At 42.7% G+C, this 19,325-nt stretch overlaps 1 protein-coding gene, 1 long non-coding RNA gene and 2 other non-coding genes across 6 annotated transcripts in view; 1 reads left to right on the top strand and 3 right to left on the bottom strand.

The window, feature by feature from the left end:
- LOC106607328 (apoptosis regulator BAX) overlaps nt 1-11,115 on the top strand; it is a 78,346-nt gene extending 67,231 nt beyond the window's left edge. For both annotated transcript variants that reach the window (XM_045720553.1, XM_014204188.2), the window contains 5 exons: nt 4,358-4,406; nt 9,311-9,475; nt 9,592-9,727; nt 9,953-10,057; nt 10,178-11,115. In XM_045720553.1, the coding sequence (XP_045576509.1) occupies nt 4,358-4,406; nt 9,311-9,475; nt 9,592-9,727; nt 9,953-10,057; nt 10,178-10,276 (554 nt within the window). In that variant the 3' untranslated portion in view covers nt 10,277-11,115. The remainder of the gene's footprint in view (nt 1-4,357; nt 4,407-9,310; nt 9,476-9,591; nt 9,728-9,952; nt 10,058-10,177) is intronic.
- Nucleotides 10,671-12,840, bottom strand: LOC123743444 (uncharacterized). 2 transcript variants are annotated; one of them, XR_006770233.1, is made up of 4 exons: nt 12,826-12,840; nt 11,919-11,994; nt 11,517-11,640; nt 10,671-11,405 (listed from the first exon to the last, which is right to left on the bottom strand). It is a non-coding gene; the product is annotated as an uncharacterized lncRNA (long non-coding RNA). The 2 variants fall into 2 exon arrangements; XR_006770232.1 differs by having other exon boundaries at nt 11,517-11,699.
- LOC123743605 (small nucleolar RNA SNORD35) lies at nt 11,737-11,819 on the bottom strand. The gene has a single exon (XR_006770461.1). It is a non-coding gene; the product is annotated as a small nucleolar RNA SNORD35 (small nucleolar RNA).
- Nucleotides 12,486-12,567, bottom strand: LOC123743608 (small nucleolar RNA SNORD35). Its single transcript, XR_006770464.1, has one exon. It is a non-coding gene; the product is annotated as a small nucleolar RNA SNORD35 (small nucleolar RNA).
- Nucleotides 12,841-19,325: the final 6,485 nt, after the last annotated feature.

Raw genomic sequence — 19,325 nt, forward strand, 5'->3', positions numbered from 1 at the left:
ACTTGTTTCTCATTTGCCTGAACGAGAGCCAGTCAGCCTTTAAAAACACAATACATTCACAGATTTCACAACAAACGGTGTGCCCTCTGGCCCCTACTCCACCACTACCACATATATACAGTCCAAAATCCATGTGTACATGTGTGTGTATAGTCAAATCAAATTGTATTTGTCACATGCGCCGAATACAACAGGTGTAGACCTTACAGTGAAATGCTTACTTACAAGCCCTTAACCAACAATGCAGTTAAGAACCCCCCCCAAAAAAAAGTAAGAGATAAGAATAACAAATAATTAAAGAGCAGTGGTAAATAACAATAGCTGGGTTATATACAGACGGTACCGGTACAGAGTCAATGTGCAGGCGCACCAATGTTGAGGTAATATGTAGATAGTTATTACAGTGACTATGCATAGATAATAACAGAGTAGCAGCAGCATAGAAGAGACGGGGCGGCAATGCAAGTAGCCGTTTGATTAGCTGTTCAGGAGTCTTATGGCTTGAGGGTAGAAGCCTCTTGGACCTAGACTTGGCGCTCCGGTACCGCTTGCCATGCGGAAGCAGAGAGATCAGTCAATGACTAGGGTGGCTGGAGTCTTTGGCAATTTTTAGGGCCTTCCTCTGACACCGCCTGGTATAGAGGTCCTGGATGGCAGGAAGCTTGGCCCTGGTGATGTACTGGGCCGTATACACTACCCTCTGTAGTGCCTTGCAACCCGTCAAGATGCTCTCGATGGTGCAGCTGTAGAACCTTTTGAGGATCTGAGGACCCATGCCAAGTCTTTTCAGTCCCCTGAGGGGGAATAGGTTTTGTCGTGCCCTCTTCACGACTGTCTTAGTGTGCTTGGACCATGTTGGTGATGTGGACGCCAAGGAACTTGAAGCTCTCAACCTGCTCCACTACAGCCCCGTCGATGAGAATGGGGGCGTGCTCGGTCCTCTTTTTCCTGTAGTCCACAATTATCTCCTTTGTCTTGATCACATTGAGGGAGAGGTTGATGTCCTTGCACCACACTGTCAGGTCTCTGACCTCCTCCCTATATGTTGTGTCATCGTTGTCGATGAGCAGGCCTACCACTTTGTCATCGGCAAACTTAATGGTGGTGTTAGTCGTGCCTGGCCGTGCAGTCATGAGTGAACAGGGAGTACAGGAGGGATTTGAGCACGCACCCCTGAGGGGCCCCCGTGCCAGTTGGTCAGCGCATGCTCGGAGAACACGTCCTGGTAATCCGTCTGTGTCTTCCCTGTAGCTCAGTTGGTAGAGCATGGTGTTTGCAACACCAGGGTTGTGGGTTCGATTCCCACGGGGGGCCAGCACAGAAAAAAAAATGTATGAAATTGTATGAAATGTATGCATTCACTACTGTAAGTCGCTCTGGATAAGAGCGTCTGCTAAATGACTAAAATGTTTAAAAAAAATGTAAATGTTGAGGATCAGCGTGGTGGATGTGTTGTTACCTACCCTTACCACCAGGGGGTGGCCTGTCAGGAAGTCCTGGATCCAGTTTAGTCCCAGGGTCCTTAGCGATGAGCATTGAGGACACTATGGTGTTGAACGCTGAGCTGGAGTCAATAAATAGCATTCTCACATAGGTGTTTCTTTTGTCCAGGTGGGAAAGGGCAGTGTGGAGTGCAATAGAGATTGCATCATCTGTAGATCTGTTGGTGCGGTATGCGAATTGGAGTGGGTCTAGGGTTTCTGGGATAATGGTGTTGATATAGCATTTCATGGCTATAGATGTGAGTGGTACCGGTCTGTAGTCATTTAGGCAGGTTACCTCGGTGTTCTTGGGCACAGGGACTATGGTGGTCTGCTTGAAACATGTTGGTATTACAGACTCAGACAGGGAGAGGCTGAAAATGTCAGTGAAGACACTTGCCAGTTGGTCAGCGCATGCTCGGAGAACACGTCCTGGTAATCCGTCTGGCCCAGCAGCCCTGTGAATGTTGACCTGTTTAAAGGTCTTACTCAAGTTGGCTGCGGAGAGCGTGATCACACAGTCGTCTGGAACAGCTGATGCCCTCATGCATGTTTCAGTGTTACTTGCCTCAAAGCGAGCATAGAAGTTATTTAGCTCGTCTGGTAGGCTTGTGTCACTTGGCAGCTCTCGGCTGTGCTTCCCTTTGTAGTCTGTAATAGTTTGCTAGCCCTGCCAGATCCGACCAGCATCGGAGCCAGTGTAGTATGATTTGATCTTAGTCCTGTATTGACGCTTTGCCTGTTTGATGGTTCGTCGGAGGGCATAGCGGGATTTCTTAAGCTTCCGGGTTAGTCCCGCTCCTTGAAAGCGGCAGCTCTACCCTTTAGCTTAGTGCGAACGTTGCCTGAATTCCATGGCTTCTGGTTGGTGTATGTACGTACAGTCACTGTGGAGACGACATCCTCGATGCACTTATTGATAAAGCCAGTGACTGGTGTGGTGTACTCCTCAATGCCATCGGAAGAATCCCGAAACATATTCCATTCTGTGCTAGCAAAACAGTTCTGTAGTTTAGCATTACTGGTGCTTCCTGCTTAAATTTTAGCTTGTAAGCAGGAATCGGGAGGATAGTTATGGTCAGATTTGCCAAATGGCGGGCGAGGGAGAGCTTTGTACGCGTCTCTGTGTGTGGAGTAAAGGTGGTCTAGAATTTTTTTTCCCTCTGGTTGCATATTTAACATGCTGATAGAAATTAGGTAAAACTGATTTAAGTTTCCCTGCATTAAAGTCCCCGGCCACTAGGAGCGCCGCCTCTGGATGAGTGTTTCCCTATTTGCTTATGGCGGAATACAGCTCATTGAGTGCGGTTTTAGTGCCAGCCTCTGTCTGTGGTTGTATGTAGACAGCTACGACAAATACAGATCTCTCTAGGTAGTGTGGTCAACAGCTTATCATGAGATACTCTACCTCAGATGAGCAAAACCTTAAGACTTCCTTATATATCGTCCACCAGCTATTATTTACAAATATGCATAGGCCCCCGCACAGTGTCTTACCAGAAGCTTCTGTTCTGTCCTGCCGATAGTGTATAACCCACCAGTTGTATGTTATTGTCGTCGTTAAGCCAAGACTCAGTGAAACATAAGATATTACAGTTTTTAATGTCCTGTTGGTAGAATATACGTGCTTTCAGTTCGTCCCATTTATTTTCCAGCGATTTGAATGTTAGCTAGCAGGATGGAAGGCAAGGGCAGATTAGCCACTCGCCGACTGATCCTTGCATGGTACCCTGATCTTTTGCCACAGAATCTCAGTTTCCTTCTCCAGCGAATCACGGGAATCGGGGCCTGGTCGGGTGTCTGCAGTATACCCCTCGCGTCCGACTCATTGAAAAATAACTACTCGTCCAATTTGAGGTGAGTAATCCCAGTTCTGATGTCCAGAAGCTCTTTTCGGTCATAAGAGATGGTAGCAGCAACATTATGTACAAAACAAGTTAGAAACAATGCAAAAAGAAAGACAATATAGCATGGTTGGTTTAGAGCCGATAAAACGGCAGCCCTCCCCTCCGGCGCCATTTTCCTCAGTGCGCATGTTATCGTGTATGCATGTCTGTGCCTGTGTTGCTTCACAGTCCCCGCTGTTCCATGAGGTGTATTTTTATGTTTTTTAAATGGAATTTTACTGCTTGCATCAGTTACTTGATGTGGAACAGAGTTCCATGTAGTACTGTGAGCCTTCCATAGTCTGTTCTGGACTTTAATTGTGTATTAGACTGATTCATCAGACTAGTATGTGAGTGCTAGCTAGCTGTGTTTGTTACATTTAGTCATTAGGGGTTGGGGTTTGATGTTTTCAGAAGATGGGCAGGGACTCTGCTGTTTTCACGGAGAAGCTGGTTCCACCATTGGGGTGCTAGGACACAGAAGTGCTTGGACTGGGCTGAGTGGGAGCTGCCCTCATGTAGGGGTGGGAGGGCCAGATGTGGCAGTCTGAGTCTTTGTACTTCATACGTCATTCCAGAAACATCATAGACAACTAGCCTTACTACTTGGACCAGCCCAGCGTTTTACTAATGTCAGCTGACAAGTCAACTTCTGAAAATGAGCCAGCTGGTGTTTTAACTTTATTTCACATTGTCACACTGAACTGGTCATGAGACATGCATACTTCAGTAGCTACTTGTTCAAGAATATCTGTGTGTCACATTTCAAACATGTTTAGCCCATTACATAATATATTTATGACTGCCCAGTTTCCATTTGAGACACTCATACATTAGCCTGGCTGACGCTACCCACGTGACTCAGTCAGGAGGACTTCAAGAATTCAGTGTTTGCCAGACTACCCACACATAGGCATTGTCTTATTGCCTCTACCTGCCCTTGGTTTATGTCCTGGTAGTACTAACTCCAGTGCTGCTTTGTGTTCTCAGGTAATGGAACTGATCAGGTACTAGAACTGGGGGAAGAATTACTGACAGAGTGAGTATACCTTCATGTTTACTCCTGAATTTGATCTTTATTCACATTTGTCTGATTTAAATCAGGCTGTAATACACAATTTAATTGGTACATATCAGTTGTCTGTGCGGTTTGTCCTTAAGAGCAGGCCATTTTCAATTTCCGCCTAAAATGACATGCCCAAATCTAACTGCCAGGATATGCATATTCTTGATAGCATTTGAAAGGAAACACTTTGAAGTTTGGAAATGTGAATTTAATGTAGGAGAACATAACAATAGATCTGGTATAAGATAATAAAGGAAAACAAATGTTTTCTATTTTTAGTTGTATCATTTTTTACATGAAAAAGAAAAACCACACATTCAGCTAGGAAGCTGGAGGTAATTTAGATGGTGTCCACGAGGGCAACAGTGTATGTGCAAAGTTCCAGACTGATCACTCCAAGAATGAGCAAGCAACATGACATTTAGTATGAAGTCACCCAGGTGTCCCTCAAGATTTGCCCAAAATGTTCCAAAGTGGCAAATTTAAAAACATAACTACAGAAAACATACAAAAATGCTATACTAATAAAATATACACGTTTACACACTCCCAGTAATGTCATGCATGATGGATCATTAGCTCCCCTACATAAAATGTACTAACAGGATACGCGACAAGAATGCTGATCCAACGTCTCCAAACACAGAAGTGAAATATTTAAGGTCCAAGTTAGCAGCCAACACTGATCTAATGTCACAAGTGAACACATCAAAAACCATACAAAGTTAAGAAATTGTACACACTGATTAAAGTATTTAGAACCCCATCTACACAAGGTTGTGCTGCTGGTCCCAAGTCTCTTTCTGCTGTAAAGCACTTACCATCCTCTAATTGTAGACTGGCTAGGTATTGACAACGCTAGGTGGTGGTTTGTTGTGGGGGGGGAGAACTCGAATGTGGTCTCTGAAATCAGTCTTAACCACAATTTGAAGATAAAAAATTTAAAAAAAGTGAGAACAAGTTTTATTTTGAGCCTTTATTTTAGCAATACATCAAATAAACATATAGAGGAACACTGTGGTGAAGTGTATACCTATTCTTTTTTTAATTAACTATGCAAGTCAGTACAAATTCTTATTTACAATGACGCCAAACCCTGACGACGCTGGGACAATTGTGTGCGGGACTCCCAATCACAGCCGGATATAATGCAGCCCAGTGTTGCGCCACTCGGGAGCCCAATGTGTATTGTAGGTTGACTTTGACATGTTGTGCCTTTCGAGTGCCTTGTTTGCTATTCATACACACATCTCATTAACGATATACATTTAGCAATCAAAGAAAATTTCAGAAATCAAATTAATAATATGCAACCATTCAAACTGCATTAGCATGAGAATAGAAAAAGAAACGTATTTCACTCACCAGTCTAAGGTCGCGTCCTCTCCTTCAGATGTTGTCTAAACTGACACTGTCCCGGTAGATTTCTGCTAGAATATCATCCAACCTCTATACTTGGACTTTTAGCTTTTCCAGTATTAGTAGCCATATTGTAAGTTCAACATTTGCAAAACACCTAGTTTGTGACCTGCTCTTGCATAAATCTCGACTCGCAACCGCAAAGGGTTTCTGTAAAGCACAGCTATCTAGGTTTCAAAACGATAGGTGGTCATTGGACAAAGATTGTTCACTGGATTGACTATGTCATGCCTTCCTGGCTAAAATTGGCTTTCCGAGGATATACTGAATGCAGAATGATATAGCAAAGGTTGGTTACTTTTTAGAGTGTTTGAGGAATAAATACCAACCTAATTTGACTGGTTGAAACATTTAGCGTTCAATTTTCACATTTCTTTCTTTGCAAGTTGAATGAGTGGATATAAAATCGATTGTGCATACTATATGGACTGTTTTTAGGATATGAAAAAGGATTTTATCAAACAAAACTTCACTACATTTTATCTCTAGGACCCTCAGGATGACAAATCAGGGCAAGATTACATCACGTAAGTAGTTACTTACCTTCAGATATGAATCTATCATACAATCCCGTATTGATTTCTGGCTGATATCTGAAGATATGGCTGACAAGGTTGATAAAATCGATGGTTCAATCGAGACTAACAGACCACAAAGGGATCTCAATAAAGATAAATATGCACGGTTTGTCAACAACAAAAAAGTTAGTAAAGATTACTGGAAAATGAATGTCTTTACTAGAGAATGAAGTAGCAGGAATTATTGATAAATACTAGAATTGTGCCTGTGTTATGAATACGTTTGGAAGTTACTGGGAGCTAGTAAAATGTAATAAAGGCTTTTGGGTATTTCAATGGGGAAAGAAATTGCTCGTGCCAAGAGAGAAGGGAATATGACATCATACTTAAAAAACTGAACTAACTAATCAGGAATTACTGGAGCTATCATCATTGCAAATGCAGTTAGACTATCTACGAGGAAAAGGCCCCAGGGAGCGGTTGTAAGATCAGGACGAAAATGGATGGAAGAGGGAGAGAGAAATCCAAAATATTTCTTTAATTTAGAAAAGAGGGCAGGCGAAAAGATTTCCATATGTAAATTAATAATACTCCTAATGAAAATCCAAAATAAATCTCTCAGCATGTTTCCCAGTTTTATCAGAATCTGTATACATCAGCCCAGCCAACTTCCAATATAGATCTTTTCTTAGACAATGTAGCAAACATTGCTAAGATAATGATTTCAGGGATTTTTGTGATGAGTTATCTGAAATTGAGAAGACTATTAAAAGCTTTAAGGACAATAGGTCCCCTGGAAATGATGGTTTAATAAGCATTCAATGATTCCTTTCATTCTTGCTGTTTCAAGAATCAATAGAAAAAGGGGAGTTACCGGCTTCCTTAAAAGCAAGGTGTAATTACTTTGATTTACATGAAAATATATTCATTGGCAATATTAACATCAAAGATAAATGTAGTAATAAACAGATTAGGAATATTGTTTGATACTACAATTCCCTCAGCAAGATTATTTTGGTCAAATATCTATGGTGATATACAATGGGGGAAAGCATGGAAAATTGCTAACAAATATTGTATCAGTAACAAAGTACAGGAAGTTTCATTTAAAATGTTACATAGAATTTATCCTGTGAAACATGTTTTGGAAAGATTCAAGCTGAATTGAATAACTGATTTCTGTGGAATGGAGAAAGAGACCATTTTGCATTTGTTTTTTGCCTGTATTTATAGTAGAATGTTTTTGGATTGACATACAGAATTGTTACAAAAAAATAGGACCGGTTGTACTATAATGGTTTTGATAGGATTTATTTCAGAAATTCTGACAGATAAAGATGTAGTATATTTAATTCAACTGCTAATAATACTAGGTAAATTTCATATTCACAAATGCAAATGGTCTAAACCTAACTTTTTTCACTTTATAAATGAGTCTAAACAATGGCACTACTTTAACAAATGAAAAACAAAAAGGCAATTAAAACTTGTATTATTGAATATGATTTGTTTGTTTAGGATTCCTGGCAATGTAAATTGTATGCTTGTTTGCATGTGACTATTCCTCTTTTGTTTGTTGATATTTGTAAAAAAGAAAAGATGAATCTATCAAACCTGTCGCCGTGATAATTGTTTTGTTGTGCACTCCTCAAATAATAGCATGGCATTTTTAAACTGTAATAGCTACTGTAAATTGGACAATGCAGTTAGAATAAGCTTTCTGCCCATATAAGACATGTGTACCGGAAAAAAAGTGTTGTTTAAAATGACGTAGTCACATTATGTATATCGAGCAACAACTGTCCTGTAGACGGGACACCGATCCTTAAGAGGTTTTAAGCCACACGGAATTTAGATCAAAATTTCCACAGGGAAGTATTGTTTACCAGACTTTTTAGAGAGCCGGTAGGTATATGGTTCTGGTGTGTATTTTCATTCTACTGACAGATGCGACGTAAACACTTGCACAATAGCCAAGCGTCAGTGAACCAAAGACCAAACGTGGCTCGCATTCATCTGGCAAGGGCAAACCTACCAGCTCTCTAAAAAGTGTGGTAAACAACACTTATGTGGATATTTTGTCTCAAATTTCGAGCGTCTGAAGGACAAACTGCACAGACAACCAGTAGAGTAAGTTGAAATGTAATTTCATTCAACATTCTGGCTGAACGTTTTATAAGATGTTGCACTCTGTTTCAGGCTGTATATACCAATTCATTAGAGAAGGATAACATATCAAATCAAACTTTGTCACATGTGCAGAATACAACAGGTATACAACAGACCTTACAAGCCCTTAAACAATAATGCAGTTCAAGAAAGAGTTAAGAAAATATTTACCAAATGGTCAATGTAAATAGTCCAGGTGGCCATTTGATGAATTTTTCAGCAGTCTTTTGGCTTGGGTGTACAAGCTGTTAAGTAGCCTTTTGGTCCTAGACTTGGTGCTTCGGTACTGCTTGCCGTGCGGTAGCAGAAAGAACAGTCTGACTAGGGTGGCTGTCGTCTTTGGCAATTTTTGGGGGCTTTCCTCTGACACCACGTATATAGGTCCTGGATGGCAGGAAGCTTGGCCCCAGTGATGTTTCTGACCGCACGCCCTACCCGCTGTAGCACCTTACGGTCAGTTGCCGTACCAGGCAGTGATGCAACCGGTCAGGATGCTCTTGATGGTGCAGCTGTAGAACTTTTAGGATCTGGGGACCTATGCCAAATCTTCTCAGTCTCCTCAAGGGGAAAAGGTGTTATCGCGCCCTTTTCACAACTGTCTTGGTGTGTTTGAACCATATAGTTTGTTGGTGATGTGGACACCAAGGAACTTGAAACTGTCAACCCGCTCCACTCCAGCTCGTCGAGGTTAATGGGGGCCTGTTCGACCCACCTTTTCCTGTAGTCCACGATATACTAGCTAGTTGTTTACCCGGGACCCTCTTTTCGCAGTTTAATCTACGAGCGGGTTCGTCACCATGCTGACAGCAGGACTCGGTTGTCAATGTCACGGACCCAGTTGATTGGGAGTGAGCTGTGTGACCCCAACCACAAGAAGCTGGTCCTGTGCCTGGAGCAGATTGGAAATGAGCTGGATGGCAATACGCAGCTCCAAAGGTATCTTAAACCAAGGACTTAGAAAGGGACTCCAGCTCTTTGCTTGAATAGATATTCACTTTAAATTGACCTCTGGAATTTGTGCAATACTCAGAGCATCTCGTTTTCCCCTTCAGTATGTTAAATGATACTGCACTCCAGCCCAGCCATGAGGTTTTTATGAGAGTGGCCCGTGAGATCTTCTCTGATGGAAAGTTCAACTGGGGCAGGGTGGTGGCACTCTTCTACTTTGCCTGTCGGCTGGTCATCAAGGTGAGTGTTATCAGTGGTAGTATTTTATTTAGCTCTCCTTTCTCCCTCAATCATTCTCTCGCTCTCTTGTCCTCCGTTAGACAAAGGAAACAGGGCTCATCTCAGTCGGAATAGATTCACTGTTTTGTAAACTGCAGCGCTTAGAATGGAACTGCAATTTACACGTTTTGGGGTGAGTTGGCTTCTTCATTGTGCAATAAGACGGCATCGTCTTTCTCTCCTCAGGCTCTGTTGACCAAGGTCCCTGACATCATCAGAACCATTATCAGCTGGGCTACAGACTACCTGCGAGATCATGTGATCAACTGGATTAGGGATCAGGGTGGCTGGGTAAGGAATCAGTAGATGTGCTTTCCCCACATTGACTTACAAGTTTCATGTTTTTTTACAAATGTCTTTTTGAAATTGTGGTGATGGTTGAAGACAATGGTGTCTCTTCCTAATTCTTAGGAGGGAATTCGTTCCTACTTTGGCACTCCCACCTGGCAGACCGTGGGGGTGTTCCTCGCTGGAGTTCTTACCACTGTGCTAGTCATCCGCAAGATGTGAGGGGGTGGAGAGCCTGAGAGAAGGACATTAAGGGGTGGGACATAAGACTGGGTAGTAGAGGCAGACATGTGGGGGTGAATGGAAGATGTTTCTAGGGAAGGAAAAGGTGAGGAAAAATAGAGTTGGATGGAAAAACGGCAATGTTTAGACCTGATCAACCACTCCTCTTTCCTGCCCTCCATCGCAAAGGATTGAGTCAGATTCAAGGTTCTTTACCTCTGTTCCCTACACCGCTGAAAAATGTGAGCGGCTCTTGACCGCACATACAGAGAGAAGGATGGAACGAGATGTGTAGAGACTCGGCCTGGGCACATCTTTTTTTTAAATTTCTTACAAACAAGTCACTGCATGATATTTGGTTGATTAAGTCTTATGAACTGATTAATTTCCCCCCCCATCAGGTTAGCCATGAGAATCTCCTATGCTTTCCTGCTGTGCTTTTTTTCTGTTGCACTTTTCTTCCATTGAGTCTCTCCTTTTTCCTATCTGATCATTCTCTCCCTCCGTCTCTTCATGGTATCTCTTTGCTGGAGTATGCATTTTGGGGTGTCTGATAATTTATATGTGCATGTGTGATCATAAGATCAGATGTTGCAGGTACATGTTTGTGCAATTCTACTGCAGACACACTGTCCGCTCAGATGTTTACCTCAGCATTGTGTTCCAAGTACTGTATTCTATGGTGGGCTATTTAAAAGCAGACCATAATCCTTCAATCAAATTCTATTTTTATACACCTTGTTAATGTGTTAAAAGAAATAATGAAGTTACCTTATTTGTTAAGTTGTCAGTGCCTTGGTCCTTTTCTTTTCTACAATAAATTGCTTTTATTTTGTTCACATTTCTACACTTTCTATCTTTGTTAACACTTGTCCCCCAAAACAATATTTTTGCAGTGACACTTGTTGGTTTTGTATGTTTTAATATGAACATAAAATAAGAATGATTTATGGATTGCGATCATTATTAAGCTGTGCTTTTCTTGGTATGACAACTGCATCAGTGTTGCCATTAGGCAGTGTCGTCAGAGCCACATGGGCTTGGAAGATCGTGAGAAACATTTGCAGCCAACATCAAATCTGATTTAATGGAACTTCAACTGTAGTGCAACAGTGAGTTACAGCCATCCCTGCAGTAGGAAAGGTATGATCAGCCAATTATCTGATACAGCCTGGTCAGAAAAACGCATGCAAGGAAGAGAGGTTGGAAAGGCTCAACAGTATGACAGAGATCCTCTTACCTGAAGGCAGGTGAGAGATGGACCGACATGTTCTTGTGCCTCTTCTCAAAGCGGTTGTATTTGCGGATGTAATGCAGGTAGTCACGTCTGATGACGATGGTCCTCTTCATCTTGGTCACCACGCCTGAAAAGGCAGAATCAGGTCAATGTGTGGTCAATCTTAGAATACATCTAAGCACTGATCTAGGGATAGGAGTAGACCGGTGAGCAGGGGGTTTGGGTCGTTGCATCAGTAATGCCATAAGGCATTGTCGTCATAACCAGAAGGCTTGGAAGACCATCATGAGAAAAACATAATTTGCAGTTCAGTGAGAAAACAGTTGGTCATAAAGGGCTCTAAATGCCAAAGCTGACTTTTACATCCAAACCAAAAACAAACAGCAAGGAAATGTAAAGACTAACCGGAGAGGATACGACCACGGATGGAGACATTTCCAGTTATGGGGCATTTCTTGTCAATGTAAGTGCCATCAATAGCCTGTTGAAACAAAATACATGTTAGGTTCTCTGCAAATCTGGCTGTCTCAGACAATGTTTACACGTGGTCTGCAGTTGAGGCCGGAGGCAGCTAATGTTAGAGAAATTAACATTCCATTTTCTTGCAAAAGCTCTGGTGGACATTCCTGCAGTCAGCATGCCAATTGCAAGCTCCCTCAATTTGAGACATCTGTGGCATTGTCTGACAAAACTTAATATTTTAATGTGGCCTTTAATTGTGCGCAGCACAAGGTGCACCTATGTAATGGTCATGCTGTTTAATCGGCTTCTTGATATGCCACTGGTGGATGGATTATCTTGGCAAAGGAGAAATCCTCACTAACAGGGATGTAAACAAGTTGGTGAACATTTCATAGAAATAAGCTGTTTGTGCATATGGAACATTTCTGGGATCTTTTATTTCCACTCATGAAACATGGGACCAACAAATTACATCTATTTTTGTTCAGTATGGATGCCAAATGCCCTCCTATAACTGCATCAGTGTTGCCATTAGGCAGTGTCATCAGAGCCTCAGGCTCGGAAGACCATCGTGAGAAAAACATAATTTGCAGGTAAATCAATGTGCATTTTGAAATAGACCTGACTACAGAGAAGCAGTAGATCAGATAGGATGCACGAGCAAGATTTACAATCTATGAAGCTGACCATAATGAAAGTTCAGAAAAGTCAGCTAGCTATAATCAAAAGCAGAGAAAAATAACTAGGTAGCTAAAGCAATAGCCGTATAAAGTCCATGACATTTGGAATACACAAGTTGAGAAAGTAGACAGCTGAGTAGCCAGCCAACCAAGTTAGTGTAAAAACTCACCTAACGGCTTTTGGCTTCTTTAGTAGGTTAACTTGTGGTCCGGTGGCAGTATTCTGTATTTCGGATGACTGACGTGCCCAAAGTAAACTGCCTGTTACTCAGGCCCAGAAGCTAGGATATGCATATAATTGGTAGCATTGGATAGAAAACACTCTGAAGTTTCCAAAACTGTTAAAATAATGTCTGTGAATATAACAGAACTGAGTTTTTTTTTTTTTTAGCTCACCACTCATTATAATGGCTGTCTATGGGCATATCAAAGTTATACCTCCCAGATTGCAGTTCCAAGGGCTTCCAGTAGATGTCATTCTTTAGAAAGAGTTTCAGGCTTGTTCTTTTTTAAATGAGCTAGAATTTGTAGTTTTTCTAAGTGGCTCCCATTTTGGCTGTTGTGTTGTGGTGCACACTTCGTTATTTATCTCCGGTAATGAACATACTATTCTCCGTCTTAAATTTTATCATTTACATATTAGGGTGCCTGAGGATTGATTAGAAATGTTGTTTGACTTTGGTAACCTTTGGGATTGGTAACCTTTGGGATTCATTTTGAACAAGGGAACCCGGTGGATTACTGAATCAAGCACGCCAACTAAACTGACTTTTGGTATATAAAGGACTTTATCGAACAAAAGGACCATTTGTTATGTAGCTGGGACCCTTGGGATTGCAAAAAGCGAAAGATCTTCAAAGGTAAGTGATTTCTTTATCACCATGGTATGTTTTCGCTGTACAGCCTTTTTGAAATCTGACAAAGCAGCTGTATTAACAAGAAGTTAGGCTTTTAAACAATGTAAGACACTTGTATTTTCATGAATGTTTAAAACCTCTCTAGGGTCGGCGGGACGAAATCGTCCCACCTACGTAACAGCCAGTGGAATCAAATACCTTAGAAATGCTATTACTTCAATTTCTCAAACATATGACTATTTTACACCATTTTAAAGACAAGACTCTCGTTAATCTAACCACACTGTCCGATTTCAAAAAGGCTTTACAACGAAAGCAAAACATTAGATTGTCAGCAGAGTACCCAGCCAGAAATAATCAGACACCCATTTTTCAAGCTAGCATATAATGTCACAAAAACCCAGAAGACAGCTAAATGCAGCACTAACCTTTGATGATCTTCATCAGATGACAGCCCTAGGACATTATGTTATACAATACATGCATGTTTTGTTCAATCAAGTTCATATTTATATCAAAACCCAGCTTTTTACATTAGCATGTGACGTAATTTACTAAATTACTCACGATAAACGTTCACAAAAAGCATAATAATTATTTTAAGAATTATAGATACAGAACTCCTCTATGCACTCGATTCGTCCGATTTTAAAATAGCTTTTCGGTGAAAGCACATTTTGCAATATTCTCAGTAGATAGCCCGGCATCACAGGGCTAGCTATTTAGACACCCAGCAAGTTTAGCACTCACCAAAGTCCGATTTACTATAAGAAAAATGTTATTACCTTTGGTGTTCTTCGTCAGAATGCACTCCCAGGACTTCTACTTCAATAACAAATGTTGGTTTGGTTCAAAATAATCCATAGTTATATCCAAATAGCGGCGTTTTGTTCGTATGCGTTCAAGACACTATCCAAATGGTAAAGAAGGGTCACGAGCACGACGCATTTCGTGACAAAAACATTCTAAATATTCCATTACCGTACTTCGAAGCATGTCAACCGCTGTTTAAAATCAATTTTTATGCCATTTTTCTCGTAAAAAAGCGATAATATTCCGACCGGGAATCGGCGTTTAGGTAAAAAGACGAAAGAAAATAAAGCATGGGGTCGACTCGTGCACGCGCCTAAGCCCATTGTCCTCTGATCGGCCACTTGCCAAAAGCGCAAATGTGTTTCAGCCTGGGGCTGCCTCGATATCATTCAGCTTTTTCCCGGGCTCTGAGAGCCTATGGGAGCCGTAGGAAGTGTCACGTTACAGCAAAGATCCTCAGTCTTCAATAAACAGAGACAAGAAGCTCAAGGAATGGTCAGAGAGGGCACTTCCTGTAAGGAATCTTCTCAGGTTTTTGCCTGCCATATGAGTTCTGTTATACTCACAGACACCATTCAAACAGTTTTAGAAACTTTAGGGTGTTTTCTATCCAAAGCCAATAATTATATGCATATTCTAGTTTCTGGGCAGTAGTAATAACCAGATTAAATCGGGTACGTTTTTTATCCGGCCGTGTAAATACTGCCCCCTACCCCCAACAGGTTAAAGAAGAAACCATCTGACCCAGATTATTTTTTTGGGGTCAAGTTTCAGGAGCTCCTCTAGCACCTCGGACTCAGTGACCGCCTGCAGGGAGAAACTTTGTAGCGGAGCAGTGGGAAAAAGAGGGAGAAGCATCGGGGCTAGTCACATTAGAAGGAGTGGGAGATGAGGAAATGTTGGACGGGCAAGGAGGCATGGCTCAGTCAAATAGGAATCCTGACTTAATGAAGTGGTGATTTAAAGAGCTCAGCCATGTGCTTCTTGTCAGTAACAACCACATCATCAACTTTAAGGGATATGGGCAGCTGTGAGGGGTGTTAATTCTCCAGGTCTTTAATAGTTTTTCTGAACTTCTTGGGGTTAGACCCACAGAGAGAGAATGGCTCCTTAAAGTAACTAACTTTGGCCTTCTGGATAGCCTGAGTGCACTTGTTTCTCATTTGCCTGAACGAGAGCCAGTCAGCCTTTAAAAACACAATACATTCACAGATTTCACAACAAACGGTGTGCCCTCTGGCCCCTACTCCACCACTACCACATATATACAGTCCAAAATCCATGTGTACATGTGTGTGTATAGTCAAATCAAATTGTATTTGTCACATGCGCCGAATACAACAGGTGTAGACCTTACAGTGAAATGCTTACTTACAAGCCCTTAACCAACAATGCAGTTAAGAACCCCCCCCCCCAAAAAAAAGTAAGAGATAAGAATAACAAATAATTAAAGAGCAGTGGTAAATAACAATAGCTGGGTTATATACAGACGGTACCGGTACAGAGTCAATGTGCAGGCGCACCAATGTTGAGGTAATATGTAGATAGTTATTACAGTGACTATGCATAGATAATAACAGAGTAGCAGCAGCATAGAAGAGACGGGGGCGGCAATGCAAGTAGCCGTTTGATTAGCTGTTCAGGAGTCTTATGGCTTGAGGGTAGAAGCCTCTTGGACCTAGACTTGGCGCTCCGGTACCGCTTGCCATGCGGAAGCAGAGAGATCAGTCAATGACTAGGGTGGCTGGAGTCTTTGGCAATTTTTAGGGCCTTCCTCTGACACCGCCTGGTATAGAGGTCCTGGATGGCAGGAAGCTTGGCCCTGGTGATGTACTGGGCCGTATACACTACCCTCTGTAGTGCCTTGCAACCCGTCAAGATGCTCTCGATGGTGCAGCTGTAGAACCTTTTGAGGATCTGAGGACCCATGCCAAGTCTTTTCAGTCCCCTGAGGGGGAATAGGTTTTGTCGTGCCCTCTTCACGACTGTCTTAGTGTGCTTGGACCATGTTGGTGATGTGGACGCCAAGGAACTTGAAGCTCTCAACCTGCTCCACTACAGCCCCGTCGATGAGAATGGGGGCGTGCTCGGTCCTCTTTTTCCTGTAGTCCACAATTATCTCCTTTGTCTTGATCACATTGAGGGAGAGGTTGATGTCCTTGCACCACACTGTCAGGTCTCTGACCTCCTCCCTATATGTTGTGTCATCGTTGTCGATGAGCAGGCCTACCACTTTGTCATCGGCAAACTTAATGGTGGTGTTAGTCGTGCCTGGCCGTGCAGTCATGAGTGAACAGGGAGTACAGGAGGGATTTGAGCACGCACCCCTGAGGGGCCCCCGTGCCAGTTGGTCAGCGCATGCTCGGAGAACACGTCCTGGTAATCCGTCTGTGTCTTCCCTGTAGCTCAGTTGGTAGAGCATGGTGTTTGCAACACCAGGGTTGTGGGTTCGATTCCCACGGGGGGCCAGCACAGAAAAAAAAATGTATGAAATTGTATGAAATGTATGCATTCACTACTGTAAGTCGCTCTGGATAAGAGCGTCTGCTAAATGACTAAAATGTTAAAAAAAAATGTAAATGTTGAGGATCAGCGTGGTGGATGTGTTGTTACCTACCCTTACCACCAGGGGGTGGCCTGTCAGGAAGTCCTGGATCCAGTTTAGTCCCAGGGTCCTTAGCGATGAGCATTGAGGACACTATGGTGTTGAACGCTGAGCTGGAGTCAATAAATAGCATTCTCACATAGGTGTTTCTTTTGTCCAGGTGGGAAAGGGCAGTGTGGAGTGCAATAGAGATTGCATCATCTGTAGATCTGTTGGTGCGGTATGCGAATTGGAGTGGGTCTAGGGTTTCTGGGATAATGGTGTTGATATAGCATTTCATGGCTATAGATGTGAGTGGTACCGGTCTGTAGTCATTTAGGCAGGTTACCTCGGTGTTCTTGGGCACAGGGACTATGGTGGTCTGCTTGAAACATGTTGGTATTACAGACTCAGACAGGGAGAGGCTGAAAATGTCAGTGAAGACACTTGCCAGTTGGTCAGCGCATGCTCGGAGAACACGTCCTGGTAATCCGTCTGGCCCAGCAGCCCTGTGAATGTTGACCTGTTTAAAGGTCTTACTCAAGTTGGCTGCGGAGAGCGTGATCACACAGTCGTCTGGAACAGCTGATGCCCTCATGCATGTTTCAGTGTTACTTGCCTCAAAGCGAGCATAGAAGTTATTTAGCTCGTCTGGTAGGCTTGTGTCACTTGGCAGCTCTCGGCTGTGCTTCCCTTTGTAGTCTGTAATAGTTTGCTAGCCCTGCCAGATCCGACCAGCATCGGAGCCAGTGTAGTATGATTTGATCTTAGTCCTGTATTGACGCTTTGCCTGTTTGATGGTTCGTCGGAGGGCATAGCGGGATTTCTTAAGCTTCCGGGTTAGTCCCGCTCCTTGAAAGCGGCAGCTCTACCCTTTAGCTTAGTGCGAACGTTGCCTGAATTCCATGGCTTCTGGTTGGTGTATGTACGTACAGTCACTGTGGAGACGACATCCTCGATGCACTTATTGATAAAGCCAGTGACTGGTGTGGTGTACTCCTCAATGCCATCGGAAGAATCCCGAAACATATTCCATTCTGTGCTAGCAAAACAGTTCTGTAGTTTAGCATTACTGGTGCTTCCTGCTTAAATTTTAGCTTGTAAGCAGGAATCGGGAGGATAGTTATGGTCAGATTTGCCAAATGGCGGGCGAGGGAGAGCTTTGTACGCGTCTCTGTGTGTGGAGTAAAGGTGGTCTAGAATTTTTTTCCCTCTGGTTGCATATTTAACATGCTGATAGAAATTAGGTAAAACTGATTTAAGTTTCCCTGCATTAAAGTCCCCGGCCACTAGGAGCGCCGCCTCTGGATGAGTGTTTCCCTATTTGCTTATGGCGGAATACAGCTCATTGAGTGCGGTTTTAGTGCCAGCCTCTGTCTGTGGTTGTATGTAGACAGCTACGACAAATACAGATCTCTCTAGGTAGTGTGGTCAACAGCTTATCATGAGATACTCTACCTCAGATGAGCAAAACCTTAAGACTTCCTTATATATCGTCCACCAGCTATTATTTACAAATATGCATAGGCCCCCGCACAGTGTCTTACCAGAAGCTTCTGTTCTGTCCTGCCGATAGTGTATAACCCACCAGTTGTATGTTATTGTCGTCGTTAAGCCAAGACTCAGTGAAACATAAGATATTACAGTTTTTAATGTCCTGTTGGTAGAATATACGTGCTTTCAGTTCGTCCCATTTATTTTCCAGCGATTTGAATGTTAGCTAGCAGGATGGAAGGCAAGGGCAGATTAGCCACTCGCCGACTGATCCTTGCATGGTACCCTGATCTTTTGCCACAGAATCTCAGTTTCCTTCTCCAGCGAATCACGGGAATCGGGGCCTGGTCGGGTGTCTGCAGTATACCCCTCGCGTCCGACTCATTGAAAAATAACTACTCGTCCAATTTGAGGTGAGTAATCCCAGTTCTGATGTCCAGAAGCTCTTTTCGGTCATAAGAGATGGTAGCAGCAACATTATGTACAAAACAAGTTAGAAACAATGCAAAAAGAAAGACAATATAGCATGGTTGGTTTAGAGCCGATAAAACGGCAGCCCTCCCCTCCGGCGCCATTTTCCTCAGTGCGCATGTTATCGTGTATGCATGTCTGTGCCTGTGTTGCTTCACAGTCCCCGCTGTTCCATGAGGTGTATTTTTATGTTTTTTAAATGGAATTTTACTGCTTGCATCAGTTACTTGATGTGGAACAGAGTTCCATGTAGTACTGTGAGCCTTCCATAGTCTGTTCTGGACTTTAATTGTGTATTAGACTGATTCATCAGACTAGTATGTGAGTGCTAGCTAGCTGTGTTTGTTACATTTAGTCATTAGGGGTTGGGGTTTGATGTTTTCAGAAGATGGGCAGGGACTCTGCTGTTTTCACGGAGAAGCTGGTTCCACCATTGGGGTGCTAGGACACA

This window comes from Salmo salar, chromosome ssa06 (assembly GCF_905237065.1).
Source record: "Salmo salar chromosome ssa06, Ssal_v3.1, whole genome shotgun sequence".
NCBI classification, from domain to species: domain Eukaryota; kingdom Metazoa; phylum Chordata; class Actinopteri; order Salmoniformes; family Salmonidae; genus Salmo; species Salmo salar.